The sequence below is a fragment of the Poecile atricapillus genome, chromosome 21 (assembly GCF_030490865.1).
Source record: "Poecile atricapillus isolate bPoeAtr1 chromosome 21, bPoeAtr1.hap1, whole genome shotgun sequence".
Taxonomy (NCBI): Eukaryota; Metazoa; Chordata; class Aves; order Passeriformes; family Paridae; genus Poecile; species Poecile atricapillus.
In genome coordinates this window covers 7,844,928-7,864,934 of record NC_081269.1, presented here as the reverse complement: position 1 = coordinate 7,864,934, position 20,007 = coordinate 7,844,928, and the positions used below count along the sequence as shown (strand labels likewise).

Here is a 20,007-nt window from a genome sequence, read left to right as displayed (position 1 = left end):
CTGCAGGTGTTTTACATTTGGGGTGTTAGAGGGTAATGCAGCTACCTCAGGAGTGGGGGATTATCCTGGGATAAGCTCCCACCCTTGCTCCATCCCAGGGGGAATCTGGTGGGAGGCAGAGGAGAAAGACCAGAGCCGTGCACACACACACTTCAGCAGCTTTTTTTAATTTGGAACACTTTCTCCATAAAGGACACACCTTCAGTACAGTTAACAAATGGTTACACTGGAATCCTGGAGACAGCAGAATTCTACACCCACGATTGCACAGGACACCAATGGCTTGGCTCACTGGAATGCAGTATTGACTTCCAAACACTGTTTGCCTTTTGCAAAAGATGGCTCTGGAGTCCTTCTTGCCATGACAAGGCCAATTCAGTCTCTGCTGTAGCCAGACTCTAGTGGACAAGAAGGAATTGTTGTCCCTCCCCCCTGCCCTTGGAAAAGGCGCCGTGGTGAAGCTCAGGGGGGACAGGAGTTACTGCACTGCTAAAACGTGGCACAGCAGGGCAGGCGGGGCAGTGCTGGGGAGGGACCGGGTACCAGACATGCTGCAAGAACATTTTGTACAGGTTAAGACTATACAGGTACAGGAATGCAGACAGAACTCCATCTGGGCCCTGCTACAGCCTCCACCAACAGCTCAGCCCCTGTCACAGCTGAGCAGGTGACACTGCCTGAGACAGGAGAACCCACCCCGGCCCCAGCCATGCTCCACAACACCCAGAACTGGAAGGAAGAGCATTTGTTTTCTCATGTTCATGAGCAGTAACACCAGAATCCATCATCCAGTGAGTATCTACACCAAGAGCTTTTCCTAAATTTACAGTCTCTTAAATTTGCTCTGCAAATTTGGCACACACTGTCTTGTTTTGCTTTTAAAGGCCCCTTTAAGTCTGAGCTCAGCAGAAGCTCAGCTGCTGCTGCTGAAGGCTGAAGCTTTGCTGTCCTTCCCCAGGAGGGACAGCAGTTTGCAGGGAGCACATCTCCCACCACTTCTGTGAACAGCCAGGGTTCCAATTTCAAACGGAATTGTTTAAAAATCTGACATTACAGCAGTTGGTGAAAAAAGGTGACTCGTATTCCAACACTAAAATGGTCACAGCTGGTCCTGACAGGAGCACAGGTGTTCGGGTGCCTGATGGAACAGGGTGGTGAGAAGGAAAAACAACCATGCAAGAACTGCCTGCCCATCTCCACAGCAAAGTTCCTCCAGGAACCAGTGCCTGGTTCACAAACGAGGAAGAGCAAGCAGTGCACACCCCCCAGGCCTGCAGAAACAGCTTCACTGGCCCCAGGGCTACCAAGGAGCCCAAAGCACTTGCCCCACTTGCCCCCTTCCTGCCAGGCCACAGCCATGACCTCACCCTGACACCAGCACACCTGGGGAAAGCTGTGGCCATGAGCCATAAAAACACACCAAGGAAAAGCCACCCAGAGCTGGAGCCCCTGCAGCGCTCTGAGCCAGCACAGCCAGGGTGTTCAGAGCAGACAGGGCTGCTGAGAACCCGCCAGACACAGGCACCAGGAAGGGATGCTGCAAGGCCAAGAACAGCCCCTTCCCCTGCTCTCTCGCACTGGGACCATCCAGAAACACAACCAAAAAAATATTTTACAGTGAAAGACTTCAAGGTGCAGTTCCTCAAGTGCTCAGCTTGCTGAAGAGGGTACAGGATGTGGTGTAGTTTTGCCATAGAAGAGGCTTCCTTACACCTCCTGCACGGGTGAAGTAGGCACCAGTTACAGGAACTAACCCATAACCAGTTACACATTAGTTTTTGGCAAGGGAGGGTGGGAACAGAGTAAAAAGCTTTCCTTTCTGTTCTGCAGCTCCTACTAAAGGCCTGTAGTTTTGTCTCCAAAGTCTACCCAGCCACTGGAAAATGGAATGAAAACATCTGGTCCTGGATTTATGCATCAGGACCTGGCTGCTGCCACCCACAGTTCAGCAAATAATGAGAAAGGGTAAAAAATCCCTAATCTGGTAATAGCCAAATAAGACTCAAGCCATACTTCAATGTCACCTTCATGTGAAAGTAAGTGTCATCTCTAGACATGACAGCTCTGCCACCTGTTAGTCATTACTAAGGTGGGAAAAATTAATTTGGGGTGTCAGGATTATGAAGGGAATTAATTGCTAGGGTGAATAAAATGCTTTAATTCTTGTAATGAGTGGCAGGGAATTGAGCTTGTATGATGCTTTTTTGGCTGTTTTTAAGGCATTCCTCTTCAAAACCACTGGTTCTGACTTTATGCAGTAGCAGGATATACACTGCTAAAAATAGGATCTAAGCACTTTAAATACATAGTCATGTGCATTGCAGTTTGGAGCATTTTCTGTCACTTTTGAAGGTGATGAAGAAAATCATCAGATCTCAGGCCAAGTATGTGAAGGAAAAACAGCAAGGAATGGAGGGAAAACTCCAGTTTAGGACAAGTTTAGAAGTTTAGGACAGTGGAATCTGCTCCTTCAGCCTCCTTTTAACTGAGTTGTAAAGTTCAAGGATTGGGTTTGTGCCACCAGGATCATCAACACCTGCAACAGTTCAGGAATCTGTCCAGCTGTGTGCACAGAACTCCAGCAGCACAGGAGGAGGAGGAGGAATGCTCATGTTACCTCTGGACATTTATAGAACAAGAAACCCAAACCTGGCAACTGAGTGATCACAAGAATTTCCTGCCTCTGCTGCCACATTACTCAGTGTAATTTAACTGTGTGGGAGCAGACCCAGGGCACAGCACAGGAGCCACCTCTGAGCTCCAGGACACCAAAGAGCTGCACTGCTCCCTCCAAGCTGCAGCAGCACAATCCTGCAGCTCCTGCACGTCTGTGCCCAGACCAGGAGGGGCTGGGAGTGATTCCCTGTGTGCTGACACGAGGCTGAGCCAGCACAGGGGTCAGGAACAGCTTCATTCAGCACCTGCCATCACCTTCCCCAGAGCTCCTGCCTTCACACCTGGTGCTACCCCCAGAGCAGAGCACACCTGCACCACCTCAGGCCAATGCTCAGACATGCACACAACTTTTACCAGCTTTTTTCTGCTTGGGTTTTTTGTTTGCTTGGGTTTTTTGGTGTTTTTTTTTGTTTTTTTTTCCACAGAGAAGGGATTTCAGGCACTGCTCAGCTTTAGGAGATGAGATACAACTGGTTGTAGCTCCATATTCTAAATTACATTTGTGAAAAGAGATTACAAAACAGTGCATTTCTTGTGCTTTTCTTTCAGTATCTGAATTCAACAGAAAAATGGCAAGGAATTAAATTCTCAGTACAGTGTTCTTTTTTTTTGGACTAGCATTTATCTGTTCAGGAGATACACAGCTCACTCATATCCACATTTCAGCAGCATTCAGTTTCTTCACAGAGCCAATGGTTTTAAAAAAAAAGTACTGAGTTATGAAATAAGATCAATATCCAGTGTCCTGCTAATAAAGTCATATTTTAATATAAAATATTCATACAGCATACTCTACACCTCATTCTCTCTGCTAGCTGAATACTGTTACTGACTATTCAAACAGAAAAACTTCAACCACTCTGCTCTTCAACGTTTTGGAGGGACAATACAGTTTCCAGCAGCTACTTTGATCACAGTAGTGGGGGAAAGGACAGAGGGAAAGACAGGGGTATATGTTCCAAAACTCTATATTAGGTTACGAAGTCGGCTGAAAGAGGGAAGTTTTTCAGAATGTAAGGACTGATCCCACTCAGTGGAACACGAAACACTGCACTCATTAGTGTTTCCATTAGAAAGTTCTCCTTCCTACACTACAAGTCACCCTTGTGATCTCTTCCTGCCCAGTACGAAACCTTTTTCCCCTCTAGAAACAAAACTTAAGTCATCGCTGCCCTCTGTTGTCTTCTGCTCTCTCGGTTAGAGTTAAATAATAATTAATGTTGCTATAAAGATGAGTTAAAAACCCCAGACGCAGCCTCGGAGCCCATCAGGGTGTCATGTTTCAGGGAGCTGATTAATGTCCGTCAGTTTTGTGTCGTTCAGGATTGCACGGATTCTCTCCAGGGAATCTGCCTGCCGGATCCTCTCCAGCTGCACCTGCAGGGAACCAACACAGGCACCGCAGTCAGCACAGGGGGAAGAGCTCAGCCCCAAGGGGATCCAACATCACCAGGGCCTGAAGAAATGCAAGGTGTGAAGGAGCACAAGCTTAATTTGGACCCAAGAACTGGAGGAAGGAAGACACGAGGCAGTTGTGGTTTTACAATAAAGCCCAAATTTCTGGGGAGCTTCAGCCATCACCAGCACTCCGTGTTTTGTCTCATGTCCAGTCACCAACACTGTACTGGAAATCTGGAGATGTGCAAAGCAAACCTTCCCAGAAAGAGCGTAAAGGAGCAGCCCAACACATGCCTGGGAACCTCTGGAGACCACAGTCAAAATGCTCTTGGAGCAAACACCCCATTTCCAAGCTCACTCCTTGCTTTGCTGATACCCAGTTTAAGCTATTTCTTATCTGCTGAAAAAGGGCCCAGCAGAACTGTGGTGAAATCAATGCAAAGAGAGCACAAATTATTTCTCTCACACTCAAGCTTCCACACTCTTTGCAATAGGATCTGGCCTTTCAGTTATAAATCCCCAACTAGCATTTAACTGTTTTTTAGCCCTTCCTCTGAATTGCTGATAACTAATTTGGCTACTGGACCCCTCACACAAGGAGTAGCTGCCCAGGCTCTCACTGGCAAGGCCAGGGAAGGGAATAACCCTGCCAAGAAACCACAATCTTCCTCTGATGGTCATCTCACACTGTACAGTGCACATGGCACAAACCATTGCACAAACTGGAGCACAAACTGATGTGCAGTAACTGCTTAGGGCAGAGAGAAAACACAAAACACAGAGCTACAGTTCTTACTGAGCTCATACTGAAGGTTTACTAAACTACCTGCAAGATGAGGAAGAGTCCACCACACATCTTCAAAGTGGTGGCTGTTTGCTCTAAGAACTGCATAAACCAGTGCCTGCAGGATTTTAAAAACAAAAAGCGAGGATGAGGAAAAGCAAGAAGCAACTTCTCTAGGCAGGACAACTCAGTAGTCTCCTTTGTCCTACCAACTGCTCCAGACACAGAGAGGACAGATCTCTACTGTCCATCCAGCTAAACTGTGTCTAGTAAACAAGTCTCCCACATTCTGGTGTTAATTTTCCAAGTAAAACTTAATGCCTGACTCAGAAAATGTGTAGTTTGAATTCTGCTGGATGTCACTGAGGGCCTGGGCTCCAAGGAGATGGGGCAGAAATTCAGCAGCTCCTCTGTGAGCAAAGCTGGAACATAAAGGGGGTGCAAACTCTGGAAATACAGACCCTGAAGGTGAGCCCAGCCCAGCCTGGCTCCCCCAGGACATTGAGAGTCTCTCTGCACACACAAACTGCAGCTGCCACACAGCACAGAACAGCCTGACAAACCAGGATCAGCCTCAGGGACCCCTGACAAAACTCCTGCCCTCAGCCACCTCTTGGCAGCTCACATCAACCACAGGCTCCACTTGGTGGAGGAAATACAAGGATAACAACAGAGACAATAGCAAGGACAGACTTTCAGAATATATAAACAGAAAGCAGTAACTGGAACTCAAAGAACCATTTCACATATTCAGATCAAGCAGTACCAGTTCCTTACTTTGTCCTCAAATATTTGCATCTGAATGATTTGCTATGAAAATATCACACTGAAAGCATCAGGAGATGGACAAGGAAAAACATAGGTTTGGAAGAGGCATCATCTTTGGCTCTGTAGAGTAACTGAAAATTGGCTGGAACCAAGTAATCAGAATAGAATCACAATAGCTACAATAATGTTAATATAGTAGGAATAGCTGATCAGTTTATTACATTAATAAATTCTAAAATAGATCATAAATACCACTATAAGAAAATTTACAACTGCTATTTCTTATTTCACACACCTCTGGAGAAATAATGAAACTAAAGTAGCCCTTACACATTGATTGAACTCTCTTACCTGAAGTGTCTGAGAAAGCTTTACAAAGTCTCTCTGCACTTGCTCACTGACATCTAATTCAGTCTGCAACCGCTGAGCTTTGTTCTTCTCTTCAAACACCAGCTGCTCAAGGTTGGCCTGAGGAGGAAAACGTTTCTTATGCTTGAACTGAATAAAAATCAGCAGCTTGTATAAACTGATTAAAGCATAATACCAGAGGAAAACAGCACAGTACTCACAGGGCCTTGGCAACAAACTAAACCAGTCTTTCCACACCTCAGTTTTCCAAAGTGCAAAATCAGGGCCTGATACCCATCAAGAGGTGCCAATAGATTGGTTAAAGCATGAAAAAGCCCAAAGTCCTTTAAGAGAACCATGAGCAGGGATCTCAAAATACAAAGGCAGAGCTCTGAGTTTTAGTGAAGTAAGTTCATGGTAAGGGCAGTAATTTGCTGCTGGCAGTGTAAATGTCTCGCTGTGCTGAGCTTTAGTCAGAGAAATTCTGGGGGAAGGGACATAAAAAACCAAAACCACAACAAGGGAGGGCAGAGAGTGAGTGCTCAGAACACAGTTAATTCACCTGAGTGCTGAAGTAGATTCCTTTCCTACAGCAACCACAAAAAAACATTTCTTCAAAAGTATCAAAAAGGCTTGGTTATCAGGACACTCCACAGCAGGAGTTACTGAGCCTTCACCTGGGAGGGCAACCCAGGGATGTTCAGGCCAGCAGCAATTCAGATCCATCACCTTACAAATCCCAGTGAAAACAGGGGTGAGGATTTAAACCACATCCAGAGGACATTATTGCCCTGCCAACCTTCTTACCAACATAAAAAAGCTTCTTTTATTCATTCTTAGGTAGTGCCACATTCTCTGACACAGCTGCTCATCACAAAAGATGCAGATAAACTTCACATCCAGACATCATAGCTACCTTTGCTGCAGTCTCCTTCTTCAGCTGTTCTTCTAGAGTGTTCTTTGCCTCCTGCAGACTCTCCAGCTGCTGCAGGTTTTCCTGTGAAGAACTTTCCAACTGTAAAATAATAATATTAAAAACATTTAACTCAACTTCCTAATATTTCCATCTCCCACAGTCCCTCCATAAGGAAGTCTAAGTATCTTCTTGGGACTCAGAAAACAATCACTTCTAGGGGAAGAGAAAACATCACTTTCTCTCCATTTATTTACTTTTGGAGCTGGAGAGAAATGTCCAAACCTGACATTTAGGTCAGTCTTAGGTAGTCTAGTATTAATTAGGAATTAATTAATCCAATATTTAGGCTACATATTAATAAAACAGATCTTTTTAAGGAACAGAACTATGAATGTGTTCTACTCCTACACTGGCATCAATACAGGAAAGAGAAAAAATAACCTTTATGAAAAGAAACCACACAACCAAACCCAGAAAGCCCACAGTGAAAGGGCTTCTTACCTGCTCCTTTTCCACTTTTATTCTTTCTAGTTCAGCTTTTAAACTGGAAATGGAAGCTGAAAACAAGAATATTAAAACTTAAATGCAAGAAACACAGGAAATTGTTCATACCCTGTTTACTTCTGTTAATATTTAAAGGAGAATTAAGCTTGTGTTACATCTAAAGTACCTCAAAAGCAAACAAATAATTCTACTTTTGTTTTCAGCTGCACAGTTTTGGTGTCTCTGCTTTCAAAAGTAGACAGTTTTTAGAATTCAGGTAAGTCTACTACAAAATCAAGCCTTTGTGTATCTTAATAATTTCTTATATTCCTATTTTGGGACTGTTTAACCCTTCTCACCTATTTCCTCTTTGCAATTTTCTATTTCCAGCTGTAGAGTTTCTTCTATATTTTCTTTCAAATATTGTTCAGCTTGGATCTGTTCTTTCAAGAACAGGATCTCAGCCTTCAGCTTCTCCTCGAGGTGATCTGCTGCTGTCCTCACACTGATGATGTCTTCCCGGTACTTGAGGATCAGCTCACGGAGTTCCTGGATCAAGGATTAGCAGAGATGAACATTTTGCTGTCCCACACCCCAGCACTGGGGTATCTGCCCAGGGACAAAGCTGTCCCAACATCCCAGACCCTGCTTCCAGCACAGAATTACAGTCACAGTCTGCTTGGCCACAGGAAATGAAAACATGGCAAGATTCACATCCCCATGAGTTTGATGCTCCCCCTGCCCTTCAGCCTCACCAAATCTTTTAGGTTTAAAGGAAGGGAGTGGACATGAAAGGGATGATAAGGCTTATCATTATTCAATTTTGGATTCATTTGGATTACCACTGATCTTAACTGGACAGAAGTGACTGACTTCACTTGAATTACTGGATCAATACAGTGGGGCCCTGCTGACTGAACTCTTTTATGCCCAGTTGGAAATTGCAGTTTGAACTGGGTGAACTGGGCCAAACCCACACTCCTCTGACCACAGAGCAGCTGTCAGGCCACTGGTGGCTGAAGCAGCCATGGCACAGGGGGATCACACCACTGGCTTTGTCCATCACAGACTTACAGGGTTAAAATCCCAATTACTGTTCTTTGTGCTATTTGAGTCAGCTTTTTGATAAAGAATAATATGGCAGTGAGATCAAGTCACAAGTACTGTTGGTGTTAATGATTTAAAAATGTTTTACCTCTGCTGCTTCTGGTAGAATGAAATCTTCAGCCTGCTGTAAGGACACATGCAAGCTGTGTTTTCCTTGAAGACTTTCATTATCTTTTTGCAGTCTCACCAACTCTTCTGAAACCTGCTCCCTTGACTGTGTCAGGACAGCCTACAATGTAAAGAAAAGCATAAATTCACACTTAGGGTCACACTCAGATCTCTTCTGTCCCATTTATTGCCACTGCTTTCAGAAGTCTGGTGAATTGATATCCTTTGTAAAGAAGTGAAGTAAAATGATGCTGTGGATCAACACAACCAGTTCCTTCTTGCCTGCCTATGCACCAGAAATAAAGGCAAGGTCAACTTTTAAGTGTCCAGGCAGAGAAGAGGAAGCAAGTGATAAGTACAGCTTTGTTCAGTCTGTCACTTTCCTCTTGAGTTTATCCATTAGCTGGTTGTGCTCATGGAGGGGAAGGAGAGAGGGGAATCACAGGTGCTTTCAGGAACTGGCAGGGATGTTTATTAACACTATCTCAGCAACCAGGGCCAGAAAAACAGGGCTGGTCATGGATCTCTGCAATTAACCTCCCTTACCATTTGCTCCTGGACACTTCTCTTGGCTTGCAGAAACGCCTGCTGCAGCTCACTGAGGAAATTCTCTGACTTCTGACACTTGGCCATGAGCAAGGAGATCTTAAAGAAAGAAAACACAGACAGACATGTAAGAAATAAAGCATGGAACAGATTCTGAAAAAGAAATAAGTGTTCTTGCCTGTTATCATTACTAATAGATACTTTGAAACTTCAAACAAAAGCACTGAGGTTTATGTTAATTCTTCACTCAGTGAAGCAGGAAAGCAGCTCCAGGCAGGAAGGACAGATGCTGTGTTTCTGCACCAACAGTATTTTTATATTCTATTTACTGAACTCTGAATCAACAGTTAATTCTAGTGAAATTTACATGTAATCCACTTCAGAGACACTGAAGGGAAACCAAAGAGCTTTTATCTAAATTTTCAGCATTTTTTGAATTTTTGTACCTTTCTCTGAAAGCACTCACCTTCAAATACTTTGCAAATCATTCCACAACACCACATGTAAAATTAATCATTACTTAATTAACAGCACCCTGGTACAGTCAGAAGAACATATAAACATATTCCTGCTGTCTAAGCTGGACTTTGTCTAGTGACTGTTCATTTAGTAAGAAAATATACTGGCTGGCATGGAAGAGAAAAAGTTCCAGCCTGGGTGAAGTAAATTCAGTGTCTTGTACACAGCATGTACCTACTATTGTAAGCTTTAATAGGCCAAAGATGATGAGTTTTTTCCTTCTTTTTATTTTTAACTATGACTACCACCCATTATATTTGGCTTCATTGTTCCAGAAGAATTAGGTACGCATCTCAGACTGAAAAATCTTTCCAGTGGGCTATTATTTTAAAGGAGTTCAGTGCCTATTTTGGCCCTGCTAATGCCTGCTCAGCTCCTCATTACTGCATTCTTCACCACAAGTCCATTAACTGGGTGTCAAGTGTTGATAGGAGCAGGTGGTGGAACAGGACCAGTCTTCTGGCAGCAAGGCTGTGCCCAGAGCACAGGGCTCCATGTGCATGTTCAGGTCATTTCAGACACAGCTCACTCCGAAACTCAAACACTACCCTAACTCCTACTGCCACTCTGTAATGGATTTCACATTTAGAGATGATATTTTAAGGCCAAAATTGGGTAACACAATATTAGGGACACAATAGATTTATCTAGAAACCGTGGCAGACTCAGGTGGAGCGTAACTAACCCTAGAAATTCTCATTTGTGTTGCCTTTACAGCCAGTAGCCCATCCATAGCTAACAAAACACAAGTTCTTGTTACACACATCCTTTCAAAGAAATCAATTTCATCATTCCTGGATCTCAGTTACCAAATCCTTGTACCTGATTAGAGGAGTCTTCAGCACTTTGTTTCATGTAATCCTCCAATTCCTGTTTATCTTTCATTGTCTTTTCCAGCTGATCGTTAGCCTGCCTCAGCATCACCTGCAGCTTCTTCACCTGTGTTGTCACAACAAAATTAATTCATTTTTCATTGTCTTGGGGAGCATTTATTTCCTGAACCCCTTCACTCCTAAAACCACAACACAAAAATCCCTCCAAAATCCTGTGCAACCCAGAAGTTCCTTTGCTGTTGAAACAGCCTCCAGCACAGATTATCCCTCTAAGGAAACACGGGACATCAAACTGCACTGGACCATGGCCATGTAATGACTTCAATCACTTATTTCAAAGCAGAATGTGACTCATGCCTTCCACACCCATCTGAAAATTATTCTTTGGTAGATGGCAGGAAACAAATGTCCTCCAAGACTTGAAAGTCATTTTATGCTGCTAGGATGAGGTCCTTTTCTGTTAACAGATCTTACAGTATCAAAGATAATAGAATTTAATGCATGACAAGCATTTTAAAATATAAATTATTAAAGATATTGACTTCAGCATAGGCATACTTTTTATAGAACAGTGCCTTTACTGCATGGACTTACAGCATCAAATAAAGGGGTTCTCCAAGGTGAATCCCTAAGAAATATGTACATGTTGGTGCTCATGACCACACATGAATAACAAATCAAGTTATGTCAATAACATGACAGAGTTATCCAGATATTGATATCACTCAATTAAAATCAATGAATAGAACAGCAGATGATTTTTTGCTGCAACCCTTAGTAGTCCAAAAAGCTGCAAAAGCCTGGCTAAAGCAATGAGAGAAATCCCACCTGGTCTCTGGTCTCAGCCTCCTGGATCTGGATACCTTGCAACTGCTTCTCATAATTGGAGCACATGTCACAGCGCCTGCCCAGCTTGTTCCCTGCATTCTGCACCTGCAGAACACAGAGTCAGCACCTGCCATGAGCCCAGGGGAGTCTCCAGGGAAAGCAGGAATGCTGCACACACTCAGGTGTGTTGTATGGCCACAAAACATTGCAGACAAAAGACAGTGGCAGAATCATGTAATGGCAGGATCGAGTTGCTCTAAAAGTGAAGGGTAACTCAAATCAGCTGTGGGATATCAGCTTTTCCTGCCATGGGTCCCACCATTAGCACAAAAGACACAAAGAGCTCATCAAGTCACCACTGTGTTCTTTTGACAAACAGCAGAGAAGAAAATAACAGTGCTGGGATGGGCAACAGGGAAACCAAGAGTAAACCTGCTGTCATTCTGGAACTGCAATGGTTTTGGCCAAGGGGACAAATGGAAGTTTTATCAAAGTTCCAGCTGCAGGTCAAGGTTGAGCTGAATCTGTATTTGTATTTGCTGCTCATGTCCAACCCACAGCAAGAGGCATTCACACCCCAGTGTGTGCTCCTGCCTTCAGAACACGTGAGAAGCTGCATTTCTGTTCTGGATTCTGAGACAGGGATGAAGTAAAGTGTCATCAAAATGTCAGCAGAGCAAGGAAACACTCAAGAGTAAGGATTTAACTCAGCTCTGGGCTCAGGATGCTGTAATTTCTCCACATATAGCAAATCAGTAAGAAAACAACAGCAACAACAAAGAAGCAACTTCACAACAGGTTTGGAAAGACCTCCTAAGCAATGATTTGCACTAAGCTGAATTTCAACAAATTGAAGGAAAAAAAATAAAAAAGTCAGTAGTTTTTCATTTAATCTGTCTTTCCTTTGGCCTTTTCTCCTTCACTAGATTCTTATGGTCTTTTTTTTACTCCCATCTTGTCTCCCTTTTCACCCAGTATGGATTATTATCTCTCCCCACTTTTTCTTCCCCTTACAGTGCTGCTCCTCAGCCTCTCTTCCTCTGAAAGAGAAACCACAGGAAACCCCAAATACTCCCCTTTTCAGCAAGAAACCAAATGCAAGCTTTGAACTGGCATCGTATAAAGCTACTGAAAAACTGACAAGCAGAACACCCAGAAGCAACAATTTCCTTGGTCATCCACAGTGCAACTGGCCCAGGGCTTAGTCTAATCTGCTGCTTGCTGCTCTCAGGAATGAGTTTCTGATGATGCAAGTCCCCAACAGCTTCCTGGAGCCTGTCTGTGGTACTTTGTGTGTTGGGCATAGTTTGGCTGCTCGTTCCCAAAGTGCCCCCATGCACAGCCCTGGCACACAGAGCAGCATCCCCAGCTCTGCTGCTCCTCTCTGCCCTCTCCTACTCATCCCCAGCTCCACTATAATGCCCTTTGCTCAACTTCCCATTTGCTCCTGTTCTTTTAAGTTCTCCCACCTCTTTTAAGCCTCTTAGACAATACTGAGTTCAAGAGCCACCTCTGCCAGACCCTCCTCAAAATCCAGATCATCTTGTGCTTAGTAAAGCTGCCTGTCCCACGAGCAGGGCCAGCTCATACACCTGACACTGGATGTGTTTTACCTACAGAAGCATTCCAAGAGGGGACAGTGAGCAGCTGCCCAGGATGTGACTCTTCCTTTCACAGCTGGCTCTGGGCAGAGCAAAGGAGGCAGAGCTTTGGACTCACCTCCTTCTGCAGCAGGTTCCACTCTGTCTCGCTGACCAGGCGGTACCCGCTGGGGGACACATAAGCACTTTCCACGCCCTGGGTGACACTGGAGAGCAGGGAAGCAGTCTCTTCTTGCTCTGGTGTCATTGCTTTGATTGCTTTTTCCTGATCTTTGGTCAACATGAACCCGCTCGGCATTTGCAGGGATCCAAGGGAAGCCGTATCAAAGTTCTCAGACACTGAATCTGCTCCAACAAGTGGTCCAAAATCTGACTCATCCAGGTTCCCAGCAGATTTTGCTTTGTTGTTGTATCCTAAAGCTTTGGACTGTAAGGATCCAGATGTGCCCAGACTGTCTGTTGACTGTGCTCTCCGTAGTCCATCTTTAAACATATCTGTGTCTGGTTTATTGAAGGATTCGCCAGAGGAAAGAAGCAAGTCTGCATCCAGGGAATGGACTGAGCCATGGGTGCTATTCACATGCACCTGGAATTGAAAATCAAGGAATAAAAAAATCATTGACTCCATTTTAGTGGTACAGGAGGAATGCTGGACACTGATTATCAGACATGGCAAAGGCAAGTTTAAATTTCTTTGTCAAAAACATCTACTCTCTAAGGTCACAGAGGAAGGGACAGAGAACTGGAATGAAGCAGCTAGAATTCAAAAACAAATAAAAGAAGTGTTCTGTTAACAGAGTGCTTCTGTAAGACTACTTTCCTGCCAGATAAGCAAGGACACAGACACTTCCATCTTCTAATATTTGAGGCAAGATGTGCTTCACCTGAAGGGATGTACTTGCAACATCCCCTCTCCAACCACAATCTACACAACAGAAGGCAGATACTCCACTTCCAAAAGGAAATTCAGAAGTCTTTCATTAAAAAACCCCACTTTGTATTAACATAAAAATAAACAGAGAAAAATATACTTAAAATCTACTCTATACCAACAAGTATATGTTGCTCTTCTATTTTTCTCTTCTGCTTTGAGTGTCTGACAAAATACCAAACTATTTTCTTCACAAGATTATTTGTCCATAAAATAAAAAGAAAAGGGAAAAGGCTGGGCTTAGACACAAATGTATCCTGGGGAATGTCAACACCAAAAGCCACACAAACTGTCCTGTGATATGTATCAGGCACATGGAGGCTCTCGATCTATTTTTGTTTTTTGTAGCACTGAAAAGAGAGCAGTAATGCTTTATTTAAAAAGCACATGACTGCTTTCAAAATACCTTCCAAAATATTATGCACTTCTGCTTTGCCATTAGACACATAAGGAAGTAACACTGGAATCAGCCTCTTGGGAAAAATTCTCATTTCTGAAATAGGTCCAGAGACCAGCAGGCTGCTGGCACTTCATAGAAGTGCTTGTAACCTATAATTGGTATATATATCTTATGTACTACTGTTTTATGACTGTTGTAAATGCCTTGTTTTAATAATTTTTAGGTGTAATATTTATATTTGCATGTATATATAAAAGTTCATAATAAAAAAGTCAACAGAATACAGACTTACATAAAACTGCATTTTCAGGCTACAGCTGTTCTGTGATAACCAAAACAATATTAACAAATCATCTGTTTGTATTGCAAACTGCCCAAGAGAGATCTTAGAAGTTACAACAAATTATAATAGGCTGTAAGAACTGATGAATAATATGAGTGATTACAACGTATAAAACATATTCTGAACAGCTAAAAAGGTTATAAATAACAAAACCAAACACACAGAGAAATCCAAACCACTCTGAAAATTATGCTCCTTCTCAAAATATAAATTTTCCATTATGTATAAATTCAAGAATCAAATAAATTTGTGAATGATGGGCTAAAGAATATGCTATGAACTGAGATTAAAAAAACATCAGAAGATAGATTTTTGTTCTGCACCAATGTGCCTCATTTGCATAACTGGATATGGAAGATACAAACCATTTGTATTTGAAACAGAAAGTGACTGTAGGCTAAAGGGCAGAACTAGATCTCAGCTACATTTAGATCTCGTGATTCTGAATATCTTTCTGCATTCTGAACCGTTACACAATTACTTCAGAATACATATATTAAAGTATATACTTTTCTTTCCCTTTCAAAAATTACAAAATTCCAGGCAAAACACTGGCTCACTTTGAAAATTCTCAAGTCTCTTGAAGGTTAAATAAGTTCCTGTAGCACAAAAACTTGGTGAGTTTTTATTAATTTTTTCCTTCATTTGACTCACAAAACCAAAATGGACCCTATAAAATGGTAAGTACAGAATTCAACAATTTGGTTAGCAAAGTAGCTACAACACTCTTGCTGAATATTCAGATATAATTGGCTTAATCCTGAACATTTAGGTGTGTTAGAATATGCTTAGAAATCCCAAGAGAATCTATCAGCAGTTAACCTCCAGAATGCAAAATGTAAATTACCATTTTTAATGGCACCTCTCAGGATGGTGCAGTATTGTCTTCCAATCTTAATTAGGATTTATAGATTCAACTGCAACTCTGAGGATTTTTTTATTGCCTAATAAGATTAGAAGCTACAGAGAATAGAGGGCTGTAACTTTGCATTTGTATTTGCAATGAACACCCTGAGGAATTCCCAAGTGCAAGTGAAAGATTCTATTGCTTTACCTCTTCATTAGAGAGCTGGGTAAGGGTTTCTTCAGGGGCCAGAGAACATGAAGCCTTTGTTTCATCATCTGAATCTTTTTGTTTCTCTTCCTTTCTCTTGCTCAGCCTTTGCTGCTCATCTTCCTCCTAAAAATCAGTGGTCAATAGAGCATACACAGAAAATAGGATTCAATTTTGCCACAGTAGTCATGACATCAACTTTCATGATAAACTAAGCTACAAAGAAGACACTGAAAAATGTTATTTTGGTTAAAACCCAGTGGTTGTCATACAAACATTCTTTTAGTTAATAAATACAATGTTCATTTCACAAGACACCCAAACTGACTTAACTGAGAATTTACTCTACAAGTTTAATGGCTGATTCACATTCTAGAACGATTTTTTCAAAAAGCATTGTTACCTAGTTTAAAATTCTAATTATAAAGATTAGCAAGGAACAAAACTAGCTGGTACACTGGCTTATTGTATAGAATATAAATATACAACACATCTACACCCCTAAAGGACCCATTAACAGCCATTACACAAGCATGAACATTAAAAAAAAAGTGAAACAGGAAGTGCCTTGATCACTAAATGATGGAATATAAGGGAAAAAAGAAAAAACCATAATAGATCACTAAGTCATAAGTATGTACAATCAATTGCATAAGACAATTTAAAATTAAAGTCTTAATTTATGCCTAGGATATGTACTGAAAGACTGAAAAATCCTAGAAAGAAGTGAAACTTGCTGACATCCTTAACCCAGACATTTTGCATCATAGATGATTATTTCTTCCTCCAAGATTAATTTCTGGATACTCTTACCTTTTCATCTATTGGCAACATTAGAGTTCCTATATACACCAATATTAAAATACTTGTCCAAATGGGTCTGTTTTAACTGCCAGCTGTCCTTCAAAGGGGAGATTTCAGTTAAAACTGGCAGCTCTCATTTTTTGAGCTATTACCACACTTGCCTCCAGCATGTGATTTCCACACCTGTTACACTACAGTAAACCTACAGTGTTACAAAAAAATAAAAGCAAAAAGATGAAAGCAGCAGGTAACCTGATCCTTTTTTTTCAGCTCTTCCACCTGCCGGAGCTGCTCTGAGGTGAGCACAATTTCCATCCTCTGCATGTCCCTCATCAGCAGGCGCTGGGACTCCAGGAACTGGTCATTGGCTTTCTGCCATGTGTGCTTCAGCTGGTTGTGCTGCTGCCTCTCTTGCTCTAGGAGATGGCAAACTATGCAAACGGAGAAAAAATTCTTCTGAACCACAAGTGTTTAAATATCTTTTCCAAACAGAAATATTTTCAGGAATAAAAGTAATTATTGGTCAAATCAAGAACAGTCAGGCTTTGTTCAACAACTATTTAGGTTAATAATGTCTTATTTCAAATACCATTTTCTTAATTTCCAAACTTGGCTGGTGATTAGGGATGTATTACTGACAGTTCAAGACTTCCCAGTGAGAAGACTAATGCCTCAACTTCATTCATGAATTCTAACAGTTTTGGGCTTTTTTTAGTGCTGGGTTTCAAAAGATGATGTCTTCTACATCCCTGTTTACTTCAGCAGCAGGTTCTGGTTTTCACTCCTCTGCAGTGACCTTGGGCTGTAGTGCTCAACAGGGATTTTCCACATTCCCTCCAGCACTCAGCACTGCCACACCTCAGGGAGCCAGGTCTATACATTATGGAAATAATGCTCAGAATTATGCATAAATACAATACACACCTAAAATCACTTCATCAAGACTGAAGCTTGCAATGCTTTAAAAACTCAGCAGATATTCAACAAGCCTTGAGAGAATGAATGGTTCTGTTGTTTTCCTGTCATAAGGGAACTCCACATTCAATTCTTCTGCAAATATTTTATGGCCTTTCCCATTTAAAAATGCTGCATCTTCCTCCCAGTTTCTTCTAATCAAGTTCAAGTAAGAAATGATAAAAGAATTCACAGCTCCAATGGGTTTTGCATGCTCAAGAAGAGAGTCAAAGGACTATTGCTAGGTAGGTACCTTCATGCAGCTCCTTCCTCAACTTCTCTGCATCTTCCTGCAGGACTGATTTTTGTGTGTTGAGAACAGCCACGTACATCTCCAAGTCTGTCCTACACGACTTCTCAGCTTCTAAATAATGGTTCAGCTCTTTAACCTGAATAAAAAGAGGGAAATGGCCAGCTCAGTGGGGGAACACTATCAGACATTTCCTTCTTGTTAGAAGTTATGGTGCTGCCTGTTCAGGTAATGTACAGGTGCTGAAGGACTGGTTTATTTGCAGAAATCACAAATATTCAACTACCAGTGTGCAAGTAGTGCTTTTATTTACTTGTGAATGAGTTACTCATTAAAATTCTGTTAAGTTGAACCTATCAGTGTATCACAGTTATAGCAGCTGGATAACAGCAGCAGTGAGCACAGACATGGTAAAAAGGGAAATAACTCAGGAAAGCAGACAGTGATCACCTCACTGTGAAGTAATCAGTGCTGATAGCCAGGATCTAAATAGCTGATAAGTGCTGATAAGCCAAGAACTCCTTAGCTCAAAATAGAGTAATCATAGTAGTCAGGAAAAAAAAAAATATGAGGCAAGCTTGAAGTAAGCCTAAGAAGAGAGAAAACCTGGAGACAGACAAGAAAAGAAACTTTCCAACTCATAAAAGACTGTTGCAAAAAGGAAGGAAAATCTATCAACAAATGCAATTATATCAAGAAATACTGAAGAAATAGATTTGGAGTTTTTTTAATTTTTTTTTTAAATAGCAAAGCTAACAAAGAACTGAAATGAGTGTCCTGCAGAATCTCCAGTGAGAACCTTTTAAGACAGGGTTACATAAACATCTGTCAGATGTGATACTTGGAGAAATGGATTCTGTCTTGGAACAAGGAACAAACTGAAAGATTTCTGTATGGCACTATTCAGTTTTATGGTTTGCTGAGTCAGAAATCACCAGAGGTTTTATCTCAGAGAAAGCCAAAGCCTTCAGGCAATTCCTAACTGGCTGCACAGAGCTGCTGTTCATGTTCCTCAGCACAGCACAGGACACGCTGACACCAAGCCAGGGCTCAGGACAGCCTTGGGGCTGATGCTGGGACAGCTTTCCTGCCCTAGGACACCAAACCTTCCATCTGCTACCCTTTAAGCCTTTCAAATGGCAAAGTCTGACTTCATGGCTCCAAGTGTGACAATAACCCAGAGGCCAGGTGCTTGGGAGAGGTGCAGAGCAGATATTCTTCTAGAGCTTTTTCTATTACTCGTAGATCTGGAGCTGTGCAATTTATTCCAAACCCAGATCCCACACGCTGCAACTCTCAAAACAAAAAGATGCAAATATGTATTTAGGCCAAACATGACATTTGAGCTACAGGAGACGAGAAGGGCTTGAAGAGTTTCCCAATACACCTTTTTCTCTCTTATAAAATTTGACTTGTCTGCATCAAACTAGCACACTGCAAGATATAAATCAGGATCCAGTTAGAGCTCCCCCTCACCTCTGATGCTGCTTTTATTTTTTCTTCAGCTTCTGCCAGCTTCTCCTTTAGGGCTGCAATCTCTTTCTCCATGGGCATCACAACCGAGCGCAGCTTCTCGGCATCTTCCTGAGCCTGAAGTTAAGACAATAAATTGCAATGCATCATCAGAACTTCCCCAACAGTTCCCATTACTGGGGACATTTGGAGAAAATCTCTACATCAACAAAAAAAGCTGACTAAACTTCCACTTTCAGTGCTCATCTTACTGCTGTTTATTTAGTTCAGCAGCCATCTCTGTGACAATGGGCTGATATTACTCCATTTACAGAAGACAACTAAATTTTAAGTCTAGGTATGGGTTGAGCCACAAATATCTGTTTTAAAAGAGAATGTTAGCAAATCTACCACTCTTGATGCCTGGAAGAAAATGTATGGCTCAAGCATTTGAAAAAATGTGCACTTTTTTCTTATTAAAGGCCTAACTGTCCCACAACCTGCTGCCATGTAGCACATATGAGAAAACCCAAAAGAAGTGCATGATGAGGTACTGACCATGCAGTTACTTACTCAAAAAGTTAAATGCAAATGGAGCTGCACAGTAATGCCTAGTGTAGCTCAGTTCTCTTTTAGAAGATCATTTTTCAACTTTACATTACTACTGATGCAGCATAAGGTTTTGGTGTTATTGTACTGAATATTTCAAACTATATATAGACAATTTATCCCATGATTTCTTTCAAAAAGTAGTTCTGAGAAGATCAAAGAGCAGCAGAATTAAAAGACTGTTTCAAGGAAAGGGAAAAAAAGGGAAACACAGGTAAAAATAGCAAAAATTAAAATGAGAAATAGCACTCGGTTCAAAATCAGAACTGCACATTGACATGTGGCCCTGACACCC

The 20,007-nt window shown here is 42.0% G+C and overlaps 1 protein-coding gene across 1 annotated transcript in view; it reads right to left on the bottom strand.

Moving 5' to 3' along the window:
* Window positions 1–151: 151 nt before the first annotated feature.
* RABEP1 (rabaptin, RAB GTPase binding effector protein 1) overlaps window positions 152–20,007 on the bottom strand; it is a 46,017-nt gene continuing 26,161 nt past the window's right edge. The window contains exons 5-18 of the mRNA XM_058854238.1: window positions 19,128–19,241; window positions 17,655–17,790; window positions 16,700–16,878; window positions 15,644–15,769; window positions 13,034–13,501; window positions 11,315–11,419; window positions 10,476–10,592; window positions 9,135–9,233; window positions 8,569–8,709; window positions 7,733–7,922; window positions 7,392–7,447; window positions 6,891–6,989; window positions 5,978–6,094; window positions 152–4,053 (exon numbers count right to left, since the gene is read on the bottom strand). Coding sequence (XP_058710221.1) covers window positions 3,952–4,053; window positions 5,978–6,094; window positions 6,891–6,989; window positions 7,392–7,447; window positions 7,733–7,922; window positions 8,569–8,709; window positions 9,135–9,233; window positions 10,476–10,592; window positions 11,315–11,419; window positions 13,034–13,501; window positions 15,644–15,769; window positions 16,700–16,878; window positions 17,655–17,790; window positions 19,128–19,241 — 2,049 coding nt within the window. The 3' untranslated portion in view covers window positions 152–3,951. The remainder of the gene's footprint in view (window positions 4,054–5,977; window positions 6,095–6,890; window positions 6,990–7,391; window positions 7,448–7,732; window positions 7,923–8,568; window positions 8,710–9,134; window positions 9,234–10,475; window positions 10,593–11,314; window positions 11,420–13,033; window positions 13,502–15,643; window positions 15,770–16,699; window positions 16,879–17,654; window positions 17,791–19,127; window positions 19,242–20,007) is intronic.